This window comes from Stigmatopora argus, chromosome 17, assembly GCF_051989625.1.
Source record: "Stigmatopora argus isolate UIUO_Sarg chromosome 17, RoL_Sarg_1.0, whole genome shotgun sequence".
Taxonomy (NCBI): domain Eukaryota; kingdom Metazoa; phylum Chordata; class Actinopteri; order Syngnathiformes; family Syngnathidae; genus Stigmatopora; species Stigmatopora argus.
In genome coordinates, this window is record NC_135403.1 from 8,881,321 (window position 1) to 8,902,262 (window position 20,942).

Sequence of the window (20,942 nt, forward strand, 5' to 3'; positions counted from 1 at the left end):
ACAAATGGTGTGCAGAGTGGAGTATGAACAGTCACGCAACATTGCATGGTATAGGATTATTGGTCCTGGACCACAAACTCACACACAACTCTACAGCTGACAACAACCATCACACACTTTGCTTTGAAATCAGGCCCTAACTTTTGTTCTTCCACCTCGACTTCATGCTCAGCCCCTTTTCCTGTCTCTGTACATAACAAGAGTTGTTGAGTTGGCGTGATGTATGGATGGTTGCGTGCACGATCATAAAACATTTAATCCTAGCCCTTTTTCCCCTTTTTATTATCACACCCATCTTTAAATTAGAACGAAAGATACAATGAAGATGCATAGGAATTTACCATGCTTGTTATTCCCTTATAAAGATGTTTATATTATATGTATTCAGGCTACACACAGAGAGCTTTGTGTTTTAAAACATGCAAAAATTGCCCCTAAGGATTGCCCTGAGGAATGCTGCTTTTACAGTCAGTTTAGTGGAGAATTATCTGTCAGAACCTGTTAGGTATCAAGTAGCTTTTAACTATTTCACTTGTGTTTCGTTGAATACGGCTTCCAATTCAGGACATTTCCACCCCTTCCTGGCAATGACCAGCATTCATTATTAACTGTAAGGGAGCCCTGAAAGACTTTTTGTTTAGATGAACTGTACATTACATCTTCGTCCAAACTTCTTCCTCATGGACCCACATTGAGAAGAATGCCCCACTTTATAATTCTACAATTGCCAAAACCAATCCATCATTCATATGTATGATTTTTGTTCTCTATTTTTCTCTAAATACCAATAAGGGAAATTACTTGGGATATTTTGGGACGGCTCAATTCTGTGTCATATTAGTTAAACCCCTGCACTTACCCTAATTCCACATTCAGAACCAAAGAGCAATATTTAGTAAGTTGAAAAATTGACTATAAAAATGGATCAAAACATTTTGTTGGCAAAGTTATCTTTATTCACTGTGGCGTTATCTATTTATATATCTACATCCATCTATGTGTATATATTACTATTTTATTTCTATCTAGAAAAGCACTGGTTGTCAACTGTCTAAAAAATTAAATAATTTAATTGAAAAAAAAAAGATATCTAAGTGGAATGAAAACAAGTCTTCTATTTTGATATAAAGAAAAGTCTTTTAATAGATAAGTCTCATTTGCAAAACATGTAGAAACATTGGTACACACTGCATATTTACATTGTGTTCACTACTACCTACTCAAATCACACAAGTAGGGCAGGTTTTTATGTTGTTGTTGTTGCTTATTTTAATACAGTTATCAAAATTGTAGTTCAGAAAAAGCCACATGGATTCATCTTCGATAAAGACAAAAGCCTTCAAACTGCAGCCTTTAAATTAAACACTTTTGAATTACAATAAATATGAATCATCAAACATTTATTGAAATGAACACGCACATTGAGCAAAGACAAATTCAATATAGTGAGACAATGTACACATGTATGTTGACTATTTGGGGGGGAAAAAGACTTCAACTGAACTACTCTCAGTAGTGCAATTTTGAAAACTACCACAGTAGCGTCACAGAACTAAGGTTGTGACATTAAATTAATTTTGTGCTTTCTGTTTAGTTGTGCAAAAAGACAGAGTGTGAAGACCACGTTTGTTTTCTAACTCAACCACAACATTAACAAAAAACAGAAGTGTCATATCTGCAATGAAATGCTGATCTTATAGTGAACACTAAACTTTACAACATAAGCTGTGACATTAAAATATTTAACAATTAAAGTCTTACTAAATTGAAGATCCTTTTGTGCGAGTTGACAGAAGACTATGAATAGTCTTATACTTCAGTTTAAACTAACATGACCTAAAAATAATAGTAATAATAATAGAATGCTTCCACTGATAATGTGCTTGCTTAAACCTTAAGCCATCTCGTTCATTCAAACCATTAAAAAACATTATTTTTAAATGAGCTCTGTGTTTGAGACAATTTACACACAGGCCCAAATTAGAGTTTTGTGTTTGTGGCTTTCCTTATGTACTCAAATTTATTTAGTATGGCAGTATTTGTTAATTAAATGTAGTGAATAACACTTAATGCTATAACACAATCACCAGTTTGAAGTATTTTGGAAAATTTACTGTAAATCTGATACACTGAGGAATATTGTGAGCTTTCTGGGTAATGGATTCTATTATGGGATGTTGGTCAACTTATGATATGTTGTTAATTTAGAAACCCCTATTTTCAATTGTATATAATGAAAATAGAAATATATGTTGAATATTCAAAAGAAGTGGGAATTTTGTTACTACCATGGTCCAATAGGATACCACATTTTTAAAACTCTCACACAGAAGTTTCCTATTGAGTTTTAATTATGTATTTATTAGGTGGCACTGTAAACTAGAAACAGTTACTAGTAAGGCACCACACTCCACTGTCTATTCCTGACAAATTTCTGTAATAACTCCATGATTTTGGAAGCTGGCGTATATATTTTGTTGTTATGATCCATAGAAACATTCCCAGTGTTCCTAATCTGTGGGTGATTTCTAGTTAAAGTGCTAAAACATGCAAAGCTAACAGTGACCAAAGAGCTTCACGCACATTCTAAAATAAAAACAGAAGGTTGACCCTCCCAGAATAAACCCAGTGGCAGAGGTGAGTCATCTGTTGCATAGCAAGGTTAAATTGGTTAACAACATCACAGCGAAACGTCAAACAATGGGTGTGCACAACATGTGAAATAAATGGCGTGCCTTGACATTATTTGACTCATTGTCACTAAATCCAAAAGTGCTCGGAACTTCAAAGGACAAAACTATTCATATATTTGTTTCACTGTATTGTGTTTGATTGTCATGACACTATCAATAGAACCTGAGCCTCACAAATTGTAGAATGCTGAAGTTATGCATGTTATGCTGGTAAATGTGACAATTGAAAATCAGCTCCACATTTTGTTTGTGTGTGAGTGTGTATTGAATGCAGTAACGGTTGCATGAGCAGAAGTTGACTAATGTAAATTGATTGATGGACGCTATATTTTTAAAAAATGTCACATGAGCAGGAAATGTCTTGCAATAATCTATATTCACCAATAATTTTTTACATTTGTTGTCTTGAATATTCTGCATCCTCCGATGATGACTACATCAATCTTGAAACATCGGTGTGAATACGTTTGTTAAACTAGTCTGGACTACCCCTGTTGTGGTGTGTAATTGCAGTTTTTTTTTTTTAAATATAGAAACATTTGCCTTCACTAGTATGTATTATGGATTTCATGTCAATTATTCATCGTCCTTGCTTATCCGTCATCGTACGGGGCGCAATTTTTCTCAAATGTGGCCCGTCAGAGGCCTAAAAGTGTGTGTATCTCTTTGAATACGTGTGTGGTCAATGACAGTGGGTGACTTGCAGCGGTTATTTTAGGGCATGTAAATATAAGAGCTGTTTTTGTTGTGCCCTGTGCTCACACATGGCATAATGTTCCTCGGACCAACCATCATTGGCTGGCTCATGTCGTGGCCACCCTCTGGCCACGGTGGCGAGTCCATGGGCTCCCGTTTGATGGAATGGATCAGCCCGTGACCTTTGAACTCGTAAGTGCCGGGCTTGTTGAAGTCCTGGTGCATGTAGGGCTTTTGAGGCTCTTGTTGATAGACGTGAGAGTCGATGAGGTTGATCGATTGATTACCGCATTGGGAGTGAGAGAGTCTCTGAGGGCTAAACTGGCTGTTGTCGTGGTTATTATTGCTCAAGTCTTTGTCACATTTTAACAAACGTCCGCTATTGTTGACTGCATAGTTCTGATAGCCCCGGTGACAGGGCGAGTACTGCAGATCGTAGTAATCCGCCTCGGATTTGAGAGGGATGCCAGAGCCATGGTCGTAAACCCCGTTCCCGTAACGACGGTCAATAGCGTCTGGATCTCGATGCGGCCAGGGTCGCCCAAAGGGATCACAGGCATTTTCCGAGTCGGAGTCGTGCTCGACTTTGATGGGCGGCATTAGTTGGCCATCGTAGCATTCACCGTAGCCGTTCTCATTCTTCACTAAATCCACGCAGTAGGCGTCTGGGTCAGCGGGAATCTGCAAGCTACCGTAGAGCTTGGAGACAAACACCTCGCCGTTCCTGCTGCTGTGGCAGCTTGGAGAAAGCCTGTACGGCTTCCCGTATTGGCCAGCTTTGTTCAAACGTTGGTTAGTCGGGATGTAGCCGACGCCCTGTCCCGTTCTGAGGGGGCCCGAGTTTGGCCGAAAAGGCCAATTGCTCCCCAAGCCTGGGCCCATGCCCTTCTGGGAAGACATAGACGACTTGCAGAAATTGAGGGGCTCTTCCTGATTGTAGTAGTCATCGGGGCGGAACTTGAGGTTGTCTTTGGTGAGTGGGGTCCAGGGAGTGTGGTGGCCTCTCTGAGTGTTCCCTGGGGTCGGACAGGAAAGGAGGAGGGGATCGTTTACATCGCCCATTCCAGAACTAAAGGAATGCCTTCGGAGGTGTTCCCCTTGTTCTCTGAAAAACAGAGAAATCAAAGTATTGTATATTAGAACATTTCATTAAGTATATAATTATTAAGTATACATTAAGTGTATTTGGGTATTTTGCATCTTTAAGTATGTTGACAATATATTTCAAAAGTATGGTTTTAATAAGTTTTGCTGCCTTTAAAGTATATCGGTGGGGTCTTTAAAATTGGAAAATAGAATTTTTTTTAACCTATTGTGTAGTACACTTGGATACGTAGATAAAATCTTTACATAAAGATAATACAAATATGTCTGGCCTGCAAACTTGTCAATAATTTGATTTAGTGTGACTTTCAACCAATCTATGAGTGACTCAAAGGACAAATATTGGGATTTTAGTTCACATAAGTTCATAAGAGAGCCATTCAAAAAGTGACTCATATTTTCCGAGTTTCATGTCTGAAGATTGAAAACAGAATAAACATCCACAACCACAAGATCGATGATGGCCAGAATTTTTATGGAATGGTGCAGTTCAATCTAAAAAAAGCTTCTTCCTTTTGATATATCCATAGCTAAATCTTTACAGAGGTTAAGGAGCAGGATTCGTGATCGAGGATCAATCTAATAAGAAAATTGTGACTATGGATTAGATCAAAGCGTATCTGAACGCTGACGAGTTGACCTTTAGTTTCGAGTTGTGTCATATTCCAGATATCAAATCAAGTACAAATTGGTGCTAAGACATTATGTTAGTATTGAAAGCATGACCTTTAATTATAGCACTGCTATTAAATGTATTAATTAAACATTGAAAACACCATGAAGCCTTTTGAATATAAGAATGAACACTTGAGTCAGTCTTACCCATGTTCCAGTACCGAGATAATCCCTCCTCCGCTCTTGTTCTTTCCTCGCATTAACATGTTCTTCATTTTCATCTCGGTAATAGAGGGCAGTAAAAGGGGTACAGCTACGCAGAAGAGAGCCAGCTGGGGAGGAAGTTGAGCCCCGGAGGCTGATTTCTTTTTCTGTCCTTGGAGAAACTTCAGCCGACCCTGAAACTGCATTGTCTGGGGACAGGAGACAGGAAGGGTTTAGTGGTTTGAACATCAGAAGGCATTAAAATGTGATACTTTTAGGCAGGTCTATGATTATGCTCTTTTTTTTTTGCATTGATCATCATTATGAGGGCAGCAGCGTCTCTGTCTGTAAGGGCTGGGCAATAAGAAGTATCTTGTGAAGATCGGAGGTTCAAAATGAAATGGAAATTGGAATGATTGCTTTCCAGCTGCATGGACCTTTCAACCTATTTTTCCCTTCAAACTGGACCTAGTATAGATGTCGCGTATCATTTGAAGTCTTGAGTCATCTTGTTGGATTTGTTTGTTGACTGGTTTGTTTGGTGGTTAGTTTGCGGGATAATGCCAAAAGTAGAGTTTTAGATGTGTTTCTGAGTTTAGATCAAGCCAAGGAAAATTATATGATCCTGTCGTCTATTGGCATTCTCTAATTAAGAGAAGGGAAGGAACCTTCTCACAATTTGACATAAAAGGAAAAGTCTGGGTGGTTCATTAATTTAGGGAGGTTGGTGTCACATATACTTTAGGAATAAGATCTAAATTCTGGTCTGTATTTATTTGGCAAACAGGCGATTTGAAATCTCCAACTTTTCAATTTTCCGGAATGTAGATGCAATGTTCCAATCCAATCGGTATAATCATGTGAATCAGGCAAGGAGTCAGAATTGATAAATCTACAGGCCTAAATACTACTGTTGGGAATAGATTTCTAAATTTTCAAGACAGCTCATCTATGAATTATGCTTTTGTGTCTTGGTTGCAATTATTTGGACTCATGAGGAAAACATTCGTAAACATTAGACACCGTTGGGCTACAAACACTTCCAGTACAGAAAATTGCCATATAGGGTTTCTGTTGCGTGCCAAAATCCACCAGAATGAACTTGGTAAACTTGTTGACCCTGATAAAATGCTCTAAAGCCATACTCGGCTTGACCTGTCATCAGACCTCTAGCATTTTTCCACGGCATCTCCATTTTAAAAGCTGTGGGATATGAACCAGTTTCTTTGAGAACCATTGCTGTGTCCACCTTATTATTTTTAAACACTTTGCGCTACCGTCAAAGATTACAGTAAACAAACGGACGCTGGTAAAGGATCCCTCTCTGCCGCATATGCATCATATTATATTTATTAACTTGAATCTCCTCCAAGATCATTTTTTATGACTCGGTTTGCAAGTTACCGTTCAGTTTAGCAGACGCGCTGCTTCATGTCACTCACCAAGAATCCAGATGTGCTATCCAATAGACACCGAACCCTCGCTATGAAACATCTGTTTAGAAAGCAGGAGAGCTCAGGAGGAATGCCCCCCACGTCCGGAGAGTGAAACAGGCTGCTCACCACAAACTCGTCACCTTAAAATGCAAAGCCAGTGTTCAGTGCTTTTTTTTGGTAATGTTAATAAAGTACAAAATCAGAATGACAAGTATGCCAGGAATGGACATGAGTGAGGTGGAATTTTAATTTGACCTGGCATAATTTAAATCTTTGGATTTTTTTTTCAAACGTTATTTTACCCACCAGTCCCTGTAGCGAGCTGGGTGTCCTGATGCGCTGATGTTCCCGGATTGTGGGGTGGACACATGGCCCAGTGGAGCTGGTTTTTGAATTCTTGTCGGTCATCTATGTGAATGTAGTCAAATACATTCTGATGCATCACATCAGTCTATAAGGGGAAAAAAAGTCATTTTGTTAGTCAGTTCCAGACCAAATTTCAATTCCTCTGGACAACAATTGGATTTAACTAAGAACAACACCTAGTAGTTAACACATCTCACAGTATTGAGAAGCAAAGTCTTCGCAAAGAAACAAAAAAAAGATCCTTGGGTGATCCAACCGAGCTTTTTCCACCAGAAGCGCAGTTCATTTGGCGTCATGATGTAATTGTCTATATGCGGATGCTGTTTTGGAGCGTGTATTACAACCATATAACTCATCTCCTGACACCCAGAGCACTTTAACCTCCAAAAACACACACATTCGCACAGAACACACAAAGTCAACGCAAGTCAGTAAATTCTGAAGTCTTTTTACAAGTACAGTAAGAGTATAGGGCAGCTGCAGGGCCAGCAAGGGCAGCTGTGTTTGTCAAACATTGCGTGACACCAGCTCCCGAACAGCAGTCCGGTCCAGCTAAACCTCCCCGTACACACACATTGAGACTGAGTCATTCTCCAGCCAGCTCTCGTCATCTTTCTCTTTTTTTTTTCCTTCTCCAGCAATTGCTGTGCTTTCTGTCATTCCCTGACAGATTCCTCACTCACATGTTCAACCTTCTCCTCTTCCCTCTCTGCCTCCTCCCTGCGCTCTCCCTCCATAATTTCCACACTGGTGGCACGCGAGGGCTTTTGATCGTCTGCCTCTGAAAATACAATCTCTTCCCAACGTCTTCGGCGTGCTTCGTACTGCGGTTTTGGTGCCCTACCGGCAGTCCTGTAGACAACAAATGGATCGAGTGGCTTGTTTATGTAAAAAAAAGAGTGAGGAAAAGAGAGGGATGAAAAAGAGAAGTGATAATTTTGCAACCCCTTCAAAGGATAACTTGTGGCTGGAACAAATCCGATCAAAAGCCAATGGAAGTTTCCTTGTCTTCTCTTGTGGTGCTACTATGTCTGTTTCCTTCCTTTGGTGTATTAGGGATAAGTGTCCCCTCTGACTACAATTGTGGGCCCTGGATTACATGACATGTTGTCAAGGCAAACTATAGGACTTGGAAAAAATTGGGAGTGAATCTGTGGGAATGTTTTTTGTTGACAGGGTTTGAAATACAACACGATCTTATGTGGGTTCTTGAAAAGACTCATTGGATTTGTTGCAAGGAATAGACTTCACTGTCAACCACACTTAGGGGCTTCATGAAAACATTGGTAAACAATGACAAGTAGATTTGCGTTTTGAAGTTGATGTTTTGTCAACCATAAACAGGGATTTACTACGTCTGATGCTTATAAAGGATAACCACCACCAAGAGTTATTTGCATGCTATGATGCTTTTTGGTACAGCTTCACAAAACAAAATGTTAGAACAGAATTATAAACTCTTTCACAATATCAATAATGCATTCATTTATTGCACATATGCCGAAATTTGAGGACATTTTGGAGATCATTTATTAGTTTATTTTAATGTCCGACAGTCATGTGATGGCCACCAGTGACCGACCCAATCAGTTAACAGGGCCATTGTCTTTTTTGCTCTCATACATCGACACGCACTCCAACACACATTTTAGGCCGATCTGTTTTTCATGTCATTTTCATCGTCCTGGATTATTGCCCATGTTGTTTTGTAATCCAAGTGCAAGAATTGTTGCGGAAGAATTCATATTGCAAGTGTCAATCTGCTGTGCGTGTCTGTACATTGTAGGAAAAATTGAGGATTCAAAACAGTAAAAAGCACTTTATTTATGGTTATAAGAAGAGGCGGGATTTCAGAATTGCCTGGCAGGCAAGGCTATGTTGATATCATCCATAATTAATAGATAGCTTGATATGGCCACTGGAGAGGAACGAAGCAAAGTCATTGGTGACTTATCAACACAACGACAGACACACACACACATACTATATATTTCAGGGTGAAACTGAGGTCTTCACCTTTCTGTGGCCTCTCGGCCAAGAGTTGGTGGGTTCACTTAGCTCTCAAGATAGTTATCAGTATTTATGATGGCTCATTAAGCAAGAGATGAAAAAGAGGAAAAAAGGGCAGAGAAATTGACAAAAGAAAAGGGGAAGAATGAACATGCTTAGTCAGGCCAAAGAGCTGACCTCTGCCTGACACTTGTTGAGTTAGATAGAGTAAGTCGGATAAACATGTTGGTCCGCGGCTTGTGTACGGTACGGTTCCTTACAAAAGTAGAAAAGTTTAACCCACCTGATGGAATCCCAGATAGTCCACAATAGTTGACGAGGCATAAAAGACCATTCCGTCACTGCTCACCACCAGGGCAAATCCCGTCAGAGACTACATACACAAACACATGGACAGTGCATTAGAAATTATTCAGCTTTGTAATACTTGACTGTTTTTGTAAAGTAACTGTAACATGAGGCTCACATTTTTGTTTTTGCAAAAATGTGAAGAAAGAAAAAAAATGACTTTGAGATTCCAAAATTCCAAAATGGAAAGATGTTCTTTTTATACAATCCATAAAGTTTTAGCTTTAAATTTCACAAATATGCATTTTTTAATACTATAGTTACCCTGAGGCAAAATTTTAATTTCTACTAAATGTGATTGATGATTCCTTAATATTGATTTAAATTGTAAATGCATCTTGAGGTTTTTTTCTTTTAGTCATCCTTTTTGATGATCACCTTGCAAATCAAATACAACTAATTTAATAGACTTTAAATCAAACACCATGGGGTGTTTAGATTTATTATCTACTCCTAGACCTAGGTATTTTAATTATAGCAAGTATGCTCTAAATTTCTGACCCTCTGGGAATAGCTGTCAATCAATGAATCACATTGTGAAGGCCTCAGCATGCTGAAATCATAACAATTATTGCTGTTATAATTATCATCTTATTCTAGCCCAAAAAAAATTGGAAAATATAATTTAAGAGAAAAAAACACTTTGCTTTGTACGATAGTCTCACACTAATTCTCACAACTTGTAAAACATCCACTAATTAGCCCTCCATTAAAAAAAATGATGTAGTCAGTTTACCCTCATTTAAATGTTCAAAGACTGCCAAACATGTCATTACGCTTAGCGGTAAACAAACTACTGACACACTTTGGGGTCATAAATTGTTTTTGCAAACACGATCATCAATCCCAATGTTGATTAAAACAAAATTTACAAAAAAAAAGCAAAGCTTCAGTCAATGTACAACCAGATGGGCAGTAAGGCAAAAACTGAGGAAAACAAGCAGGAGAGGAAGAAGAAAGAGCAGGAAGGAGATGTGTCACTGAGTGTGTGTCTGTGTGTGTGTGTACAGCTGCGATAGCGTGACAACAGCGAGGCTACTTCAGTTGCGTGACTGCTGCTGCCAGAGTCTGTCGCCTCTATTTTACTGCGAGACTATGCAGGTCTTCCCTGGTGTGTTTATGAACTCGCTATTCTATGTCATCCTCTCTTCTCAGTTTTTCTGCTAGAGATCCGATTTCCTCAGTGCGCAGATTCTTTCATACTAATCCATGAACGCCACATTTTTCAGACATGAGTTCCCTCTTAATTGGCATATCTGCAATTATTACGCCCGTCCGTAGTCACATTTTTCTTAAAAATACATAGAAAAAAAATTACTCCGTTATTAAAAGCCACTTTTCTTTAAAATAACTGCTTAGCTTTTACTTAATTTCAATAAGTGAACATATTGCATAGTGCAGCATGTAAGTAAAGGAAAAAGGCACCTGCTGTTTTGCCCAAAGGCTGGCTACATACAATATCGCCAAGTTCCCCTGAGAGACTAAAAACTTTGGCATGAAAATCTTTAGAGGGCCTTCGCACGCAGAGCCCAAAATTAGATGTTGGCCTTCTGCTGGATTTGTACGCAAGAGAGGCCAACGAGAAGAGGCAGCATAGTTTTGTTTCACTTGATTTAGTCAGATGAGACAGTGTGGGTGGGTTCTGGATGAAAATAGAGACCTTCTGCCAGCGGGAACACACACATTGATCACGTCTCACAGTGCAGTTTGACATGGGACGGCAGCATAATTCAAATGAAAAATACTGAAGCATGTGCACAGTGCAATTAGTGCTAATTGCTCAGTCTTTTTTTTGCCTTGTTTTGACAGCAATTAGCCCTTTCATCAAGCCACTATTGAGTCTATGCTCCAGATAACTGAGGTACACCTACACATGTAAATTATTATCTGTATTTCTAATGTTTTGTCATGTGAGGCGTAAAATTCTGGGATGACCTCTGTGCAGTTGTAAAGTGCTGAAAAACAGTTAGATTTTAAACTCTATTTTATTACTTTGGTACACATAAATCTTAAAAATTAAAGAAAAATGTAATCAACAGTAAACCATTACATTGGTGTAAAAATAGTGATGAATAATCACTACCAGAATTTTTTTACAAGTTTATATTACAAGCATAAAAATAGTTTCAAAAGTAAAATATAGGTAAAGATACGATACAAATTATTTATTAATCCTCAGATGAGAAATTAAATAGTTTGGCAGTCATTTAATCATACAAATAGACATTCAGTTCAGGTTAAGATAAAACTACTAGCAGTTTTAATGAAAGATAATATTAAACAAAAGACGCAGATATTAAAACTGACTTGTGATTTTGCCGTTATACACTACCACCCAAAATTTACATTCGTTTATGCTAACAGAATTCATGAACAGGATAAACCAGTACATTTATTTGTAAATACTCCTCCACTGGGAGGAGACCCCGGGGATGACCCTGGACCTTTCCAGAACTCTGATATATGATGTTGTGAATGAACAGGAATCCCCTCTAGAAGACTGTTGAGATTTGTTTTGCTTTTTACGTGCAGTAAATATGAGCCTAATATGAGATTTTCCTCTATTGTGAACTCTGATGCATTCTGATAATGAATGCCCTTTCGCATATTATCTATATATATGTACATTACCACCTTTTTAATATCAATATAAGTGCAGATTTTTTAAATGCAGATATTTTACTACTTTATTACTATTATTTTTGGGATCTTTTGAAAATTATGTAATTTGAATGATGAAATGATTTTAAAAAATGGATTGACATATCTATAAAGAGTATATTATGTACATAAATTTTTTGCCATTCTCGCATTTTTTACAAAATTATGTTAAATGCAAGCGCAACTTTGATATTTCAATCACATATTGATTGTTTCCCTTGAAATCCACTGCGTCGGTGTACAAAGTGAAATAATAACCAGTGTCCAAATTAATCTGCCACTAACCGCATAACCTAATATAAAATGAAATTCGTACAGTGACACGCAGCACGATCTCTTGTCCCACCCACTTGGGATCCCATCTGCGTAACAACTAATGCACAGTTTGCGCCGAGGCCCTCGTGCAGATCGAGTCACGCAACGGGAGGCGGCGCATCACTATGGTCAATCTAGTCTTTTGTTCGCCATCCCATTGAGACAACCTAACACGTTAACAGAAGCATCAGTGGCTCAGCTCGCCTCTGCGTGTGTGAGCACTCAAAGTTGTTGGGCTGTGTGATCGGTGTCATCATTAGCATAGTGCACGTGAAACACTGATCTGATTTATCGATGTGGTTCCATCTTTCAAATATAGTCATCTTTGCATGCACGATATGAGCATATGGAGATGTGCGTGTTGATTTGAATTAATGATGAGCCACGTGAATTAATGTATGCATTATTCTAAAATGTAAGGTCAGGTGACGAAAACGCATCTTGGGTTTGGACTGATTAATGTTGACAGGCTGGGTGTTGCCCTTTATCTCATTATACACCCACACACATACGTATAACTGATATTTTCATACACTCACACACACATCTCTAACACCAAATTGTGTGTTTGAGTTCTAACACGCCCGTCTCATCCTTATGTCACGTAGACAAAAGAGGTCAGGGCAAAGGCCGGAGGTCACAGACCCCCTCACGACATGTTCTCTCCCTTTCTCCTCCTCTTATGAATGGTATGTATATAAGTGTGAAATGTAACAGGCATACATAATAGCCCCTATATTGCTTTTCACCTGAACAGGGTTTCACTGTATATTCGGGCCTTGGTGATACAGTACAGTATACACCATTGTATGTAAGAGTTCATCTGGTGCAATTTAAGACATAAAGCTCTTTTCAGTGTGTTATAATCTCCTCCCTGGCCTCTTACCTCCAAAAGGAGGCTGCTTTCATGGACACCCGTGCACACTGGGGTACTCTCTTTCCTGCCCGGTTCAGGATTGGAGGATCCAATGTTGATGTGCTTCCTGGGCGCTTTGTCTTGATTTGCTAGGAGAATAAAGACCACAGGAAAACATAGCCATGAGTATTGGAAAAAAAAGTGGACTTAATTTGGCACACTCATCAATTTAATTATCTTACAGACTGTAATGTTTGGAGAGTAAACCACATCTGAATATAGGTCGCAGGCGTGGGATATGGGATATTTACACCAAAAGATATGGAGCGCATTAGCCTATAGGAATCCATAACTAATATGAACTGGTCTATAAAGCACAGTGTATGAAATAATTTGCTGTTTAGTTGTTGTTGTTTTTTTAATCCAGAAATGTAGAAATAGCCAGTTTTTACAAAAATGATAATGGTGAGTTATGAATTTTGAAATAACAGTGGAATACACTGAAAATCAGCAAAAAGCTTGAAAGATCGTATAGATAAATAGAGATAGATAGAGCAACTGCATATTTTTTTACCAACTACAGCCCAGTATATCCATAGCATATAAAACATTTTTGATAATATCTCACTAATAAATGATGATACATAATATATTATGAGGACAAATAAGAATAATTATGATAAAAGACCTAATGTATCCTGACACCTCAGATAAACAACTCCCAGTTCTTTCATTTTCCGTACCTCTTGTCCTCACAAGCATCGATGATCAATGATGATCTTTTTCTGCTAACTATGAGTGACAATTTTCCGATATCCTTCAAGTCAGTTGGCACATGTGGAATCCATATTGACAGGATGAGGTAGAAATCTGTCTTCACTGTGCTAATGCCAGGTATTAGGGCAAGTTTAACCTCTCATCTAACAAGACATAACAGTCGAGGATTTCATGACTTTATAGGATTTCTCTCACACGATACATTGAAATAAACATGCAACGCTTACAGGCAAGTAGAAGGCCGCATTTAATACCATGCTCCAGGCTGGCTTGCTTGAAAGTTGGCATGACTTTAAACTGGTCTGTTTTTTTCTTTTTTTTTAAACTAAGTCGCATTTTCTTTTAATTAAGTATGCCGCTATCCACCCAAAGCCTTATGACAGATCTTGAGCTGCATTTTTCTTTACTAGAAAGTCATAGAAAACCATTCCAAGTGATAATTATAATCTTGTTGTAATCTTTTAACACAGATTACTACATCCACTTGCTACCATCTGCTATTTAACACAGAAAATAACTTCAGTGTATATAACCGCTGTCATCGTTCTGTGCGACGAGGAGGCAGCTCTACCTCTAATGCAATCAGTGCACAATTAGCTCACGGAGGAGTGGCGTGCAGGATGGTCACGTGCGTCGGTGACGTGTGCGTTGCGTGTTCGATACATGTTTGCGTGATTTCTCTTATGGGTGTCCTGTCAGTGGGCATGTGGCTCGCTCCAAGAGATCAGCCCTTTGCTCCGTCACTCATTGTAGCAGGCACAGATTAGTCACGCAACACATCATTCTGTACACACCACTCACTATTGAAAAATATTATAAATTAATGCATCTCCCCCGTGTTTTTTTAATAAATTTTACCAACACACAATCCCAATGCATGCCCCGTTATGCCGCATTACCATTTTCTGTCTATCCATCCATATATTTTCCTCCATCATGTCAACACTGCAGATGGTTAATGAGTTATTTCATTTTGGGAGGGTTAAAATACATTCATAAATGGGTTTTCTAGTGTAATAGAATTGCTACCCACTCAAGCCCTTTACAACAGTTATTTTCAACCTGCATATTAGTTATTGTAAAATTATGCAATTTCAATAAATTAGTCGTAAATGTATTTTATGACTAGAAATGGTGTCATTATTCTTCTAAGCCAGTGATATATAGTGACAGCAAATACATTTTTCACTTGATTACAAAAGTTAATGTGGTTTAAATCATGTTACAACAAAGCAATCAACCAAATTTTGGCTTCTTTTTTCCCATATAGATTTTTCCATTTTCTCTTGTATAAATGTATACTTATTCATCTTATGAAACGGTAAGTCTTTACAGAAAAATGAATTATATACTGTAACAATTTCTAATAAAATTAATTTCCAGGTGTTGAGAACTTTAAAAACACAAGGGACAATTATTGGTCAGTTTAGTGAGCTATAAATAAAGAACAGAAATTATTACAGTATCTCACATTATACTATGATTGTAATGTGTTTATTTATTTAATATGTGTTTAATACACTGCCCCATAACCTATTACTCTATAGGTCATCTGTTTACCAGTTGTTAAGTTTATTTCATTATTAACTTGTCAATTTATGTTATTATATTATAAACTCACAATTACCGTAGTCTACTGTAAAGTGTTAAACACACTCATGACTGGTTTATTTCTCCATATTACGATGGATTTATTAGAATGTAATTACATTAATCGTTGCTGAGCGAATTGCCCGGTACCTTATTAACTCATAATTACCAGCTAATAAAGTCATTTTGTCACCACCTTAGTGAGGTGCAAACATATACAAACAAACACATTCAGACAGCCAACACACACACACACACACACACACACACCATTCTCCTTCAATCACCACATCATACAACTCGTGGAAAATCATGGCAGGGGGAAATGAATCAATTAAATGTCTTTATTTTCCTCCGTCAACGGCTTATGTGTTTTTGTTTTCCCTCTTAGGGCAGCTTTGGAGAGGATGCTGCTACGGGAAAGAGAAACATGCGGGATGATTAATTATCGGCACAGGCACTTCCTCTGCCAACAATGCGGCCTTCATTCATCGCTACGCGTGTCTTGAGGTTTGCTTTTCTTGCCTATATTTTCTCCCGCTCTGAATAAGTAAAACAAAGTGTGTAATGGTCAAAGCGTTTATGTATGAGGAAAGAGTAAAAAAAAAAACGTGACAAGCAGTGCGATGTTGCTGCTGCCAAGCGGTGAGGCCGAACGTGTTTAGATTTTCTTTTAACATGGCTTGATCTGTCATTTTGCTTCCACTTGTGAACACACCAAAAAATTAAGACCACCTGCCTAATATTAAGATGTCTCAATTTACCGAAAAACCCACAGCTCTTTTTGCACTTCAAAAACAGTCATTTGAAAGCAGAATTACCACCAAAACTAAACACTGGTTAATTACCCACCTGGTGGTAAAACGCAAAATTGATGTGCGTAGATATTATAAAGTGATTTGACTCGACCACACACACACACGCACACACACACATAGGCACAAGGAAGGTACCAATATTGTATATTTTATTTTAGCGCTTACATCCCAACAATTACAGTTCATTTGTGGAACCACAACCACTGACTCCTAAAAAAATGGGAAAAAGTCCAGTTTTTAATATTTAATATGATCAAACTATGTTATTTTAGAACATGCCTATATGAGATGAGTTGGACACATAGAGCTGTGAGAAAGGAAGATAAATATCCGTGTGGGCCCATGATGTCACTGGTATAGCACATTGGAGCTAATGGGGATAAAATATAAAAGAAATGTCCCACAGAATGATAAAAAACACAAAGGTGAATAATTCACAATACACATTTTACATTAAAAGAACAGCAAGGCACACCTGGATGACTCGGTCTATAAGTTATAGTCATACAAACAGTAAATAATACTTTAGGTCCCCTTTTTTAATTATGCTACTAACTGCAGTGATGCGCAGTGAAGAGCAAGGATAAAGTGTTCCTTTCCTACATGGCTGCTCATAGCTGCTACATACGTTCAACCTTGGACCTTTCACTTTGTGTACAACAAGCAACAGGTAGTGTAGCTTTAATGTACACAGTTGATAGCTCCACATTAAGGAATGTGGTCAAAAGTTTAAATATAGATGGAATTATGAGTATTGATTCCTCAACCACTGTGCCTCGACTCTTTAGTAGGAAATAGTAAAATGTCAAAGACTAACTGGTTTTACCATTAATATTTACTGCAGAAAATGTATCTTTTCATGCATAGCCTTTGTGCTAATGGCATATGGTGACAGGCAGACCAATTAGAAAATCAGAAGATACTATTAATCAGTGCATCCACCTGGTGTCATTGCAACTAAATGATGGTATCGTGCAATTTTGCAACAGGTCCAGATTTTACATTAATACATTTTTACATTATTTTGGTACAGTGTTGTTTGTGGTGATATGGAAAAAATAAATACTAAAACCCGTACAAGAGGATGGCAAATAAATAATAATAACAATAATAATAAAACTCTTCAACTCACAGCAACATGATTCCCTAATCCAGAAGCACTACTTTTTATCTCAAATCACTTCAATCTAGTTCCTTGACATCCACAAAATGAATTTTGTCCAATAGAAGCACTTCATCTCACACACTCACCCTTTCCCACCACGATACTAAAGGTAAGCATCAAAACACCATTTTATCTTAGTTCCATGATGCCACAGGAGAATTTAAAGCACTACTTTTCTCCCAATTACAGTACGAGACGTACGGTGTTTGTAAGGTTTTTTGGGGTTTGTAAGGGGAATCAATAATCATTTATAAGGGCAGTTATCAGCAGAGGTTGACAGGTATGCAATTAACCATCTGAACTCCCTTTAACAGAACACTTTAATTAAATACCAAATGTAGGGGGCAAAGCTCTATAATATTTTAAATCAACACAGTTCCTTGATACCAAGATGCCACAAGATGGTGCAAAAGACTTAACACTTTGACCTCGACATAAAAACAAAATATAATAAAGCCGAACACTATCAAGAGCCGGTTTGGCATCATCCTTGTACTATGTCCTCTTTTGTTATATGGACAAATGAATGTCGCACTATTTGCATAGCATTGTATACGCCCGGCCTTAATGTCCATATCAACATCGTACTGCCATTTTTTGGCAGCTGATGCTCAGTTGTGTGTTGGCTCACAAAGACGAGCCTTAGACATAAACATGCGAGCACGGCGGAGCCGTCCCTCCCCTCGACAAGCCTTGCGTGAGTAGAGAAAACCATGAATGTGTAAGTGCATATGAGTGTGTTGGGACTGAGTTGACTGAAAGCCACCTCCTTTGCCTAGTCCCGCCCCCTTCTCTAGTGTTTTTGTACGTGCGTGCACGTTTGCGGCGAGTCCACGCGCACAGGCAGGAAATCCACAACACAGAGTGAGAGAGAAGTTGGTCGATCAAGGGTTGGCTGTCACGCGAGCGAGCCGTCTGTCAATTCCCCCCACTCCTTCCTCCTGACAGGGCGCTGGCGGGCGGCCAAGGCCTTGCGTGCAAGCCGGCGAGCCACATTAGCCCATAAAGAATTTCATAATAGCAACAGCTGTTAAATATTGATGACTGTTGGCAAGCGCTCAATGCAGCTCTGTAAAAAGGTTAAGCTTGCACTGTAATGGAAGCTAATACTTCATTATACCGTAGCTCGAATTTCTGGATCTCGCCGTGTTCGACTCCCAGTTGAAAGTTTTACTTTTTTACGCTAATGTCATGCACAAAGGTTTCTCAGAGAAGGTTTTTCCTCCTAATGTGATAAAACCGGATTAGATGTTGGATCAAATTTCAATTTGCACATGTTAGAACTGATTTTCTATGAAATCTACGTCATTGGGAGGATGGCCATGTCGGACTAATTTTGCCCATGGTCATGGTGGACTTAATGCTAGGACTGCCACTGGTCCCAATTGCATTTTATCCATTTTCCAAGGATTATGTCATCATCTTAATACCAACCTACAGCCTTTTCGGAAAATAATTCCATCATCATTAGCTTCTGTGCATCGATTCCACAAATAATACAACTGCAAATGGAGAGGAGCTAGTTTACAAAGGTGTCTCCCCAACATTGCAATGTATTAGTGGCTTAAAAAATCAGTTTGGTTCCTGCCTATATTCCTTAGTGGAATATATTCACTTTGTAAGGCATGGAAGGAAAGCATAGTCCCCATTTGCAAAAGCACTAATTCGTCGACTTGGTGGCAACAGGAGTATTATTTTGTTCAGTATTTTTTATTGGCATATCAGTCCCCATACACAAGTATGAATTTAGCCAAATAGTCTTGCGGACTTCAAGTTACAGTTTCTGGAATGACATAGAAAGTAGTTTAGTATTTTTTAACAGAACTGACACCAAGTCCTTGGTTGTGTTTTTACATGACCGCAATAAAATGGAAGTGATATTATGACAAAGTGAATGCGATCTCCTTAAAAATGGAAGTACACACAATTATTTCCACTTCTCCGTTTTGTTCAGTGAGCAGACAAGTCACGCTGCTGGACAGGAAGAAAGTAGTTTACGTTTAATGACCACAACATTAGGTGTACCTGCACAATACTATAGAATCTTACAGTTTAACTTAAAGAATCAGAGTCGTTCTTGCGAACATTTATGTATTATATTGATATATTTTTAGTTACAAATGAGAATATTGGAAACGGAGACAGTCGCCACCGTAAATACAACAAGTTTCCCTTCAGAAACGTTATTAAAGATTCATTACTTTCAGCAAGAAAAATTCAAACGTATGAATCAGCTTTACTCAGAGGTAAAAATGTAAATGCATTGCAAACCAAACAGGCTGGCACAGTGCCATTACTCGACATAAACAAACACAGACAATGAAGGGCTAGTCATAGCCATCGTAGTATAATATCCATCCAACTACATCTGAAATAAGACCACGGCTTTTTGTGGCACACATGATTTATGTGGGCATGAAGTTTGTCCTCCATGAAAATGAGTCGTTCCATGAACTCACTGAAAAGGTTTCGCGTATTTAAAACCAGCTATGGCTCTGTCAAAACACTCCTAAATTGAGCCCGTCAAGCTTTGGCCTAATTAACCACAACATGGTGCAATATTTATACAGACAATTAAGAAAAGAACAAAACGTGACTGGACGGCAGCCTCAGGAAGATACGCTGCTGCGTGAAATGTTTTATGTGTTGCGTGAGATGAGCCTGTTATGCTGGAAAGCCTTTCATTTTGACTATATCCCCAAATGAGAGCAACAGTTTATTTCTAATTGGAGACAAGAAGACGCTTCACTATTCTTTCCTTCTACTTGCAGTCAAACCGCCCAATTGGCCCACTCAGTGGGGGTGTTGTGAGGATACAAGCCCCCCTGATGAGTCACTTTTATCCCAGTTATGTGGCACGCAGAGGCAAAATGACAATGCATATTCATACATACTTATGAGGCAACATACACAGGGGATAGACTAAGGCAAGCTCCATTGTTGGGTTTGTACTTAATATCAAAATTCCTTCCTTGGGTTCAAACATAAATTATGAATTGTAGGTTTGAATCTGAACTCCTCATTTAAGAGTACCATATGCATTATAGGTTTCTCACCCTCTTCTTCATCAATAGGCAAAGTTACAGATAAAAATAAATGAACAAATAAATAACATTTAATAAATTAGTTGTCTCACATAGATACAATGGTTCAACATTGTTTCTATGTGAGACAACTTATTTAAACTGCAGTCACTCATCAGACTCTAAATACAACACATGCATTCTTGTCTTTTCATTGTAAGGCTATAAATAGCATTCTCACAGTCTTCTTTTCATGTGAATGCCT

At 38.4% G+C, this 20,942-nt stretch overlaps 1 protein-coding gene across 1 annotated transcript in view; it reads right to left on the minus strand.

The window, feature by feature from the left end:
• Positions 1-1,123: 1,123 nt before the first annotated feature.
• The window catches only part of LOC144091451 (uncharacterized), a 50,023-nt gene continuing 30,204 nt past the window's right edge, over positions 1,124-20,942 (minus strand). Inside the window, exons 4-9 of the mRNA XM_077623764.1 lie at positions 13,335-13,453; positions 9,408-9,497; positions 7,055-7,199; positions 6,755-6,888; positions 5,316-5,521; positions 1,124-4,494 (exon numbers count right to left, since the gene is read on the minus strand). Coding sequence (XP_077479890.1) covers positions 3,408-4,494; positions 5,316-5,521; positions 6,755-6,888; positions 7,055-7,199; positions 9,408-9,497; positions 13,335-13,453 — 1,781 coding nt within the window. The 3' untranslated portion in view covers positions 1,124-3,407. The remainder of the gene's footprint in view (positions 4,495-5,315; positions 5,522-6,754; positions 6,889-7,054; positions 7,200-9,407; positions 9,498-13,334; positions 13,454-20,942) is intronic.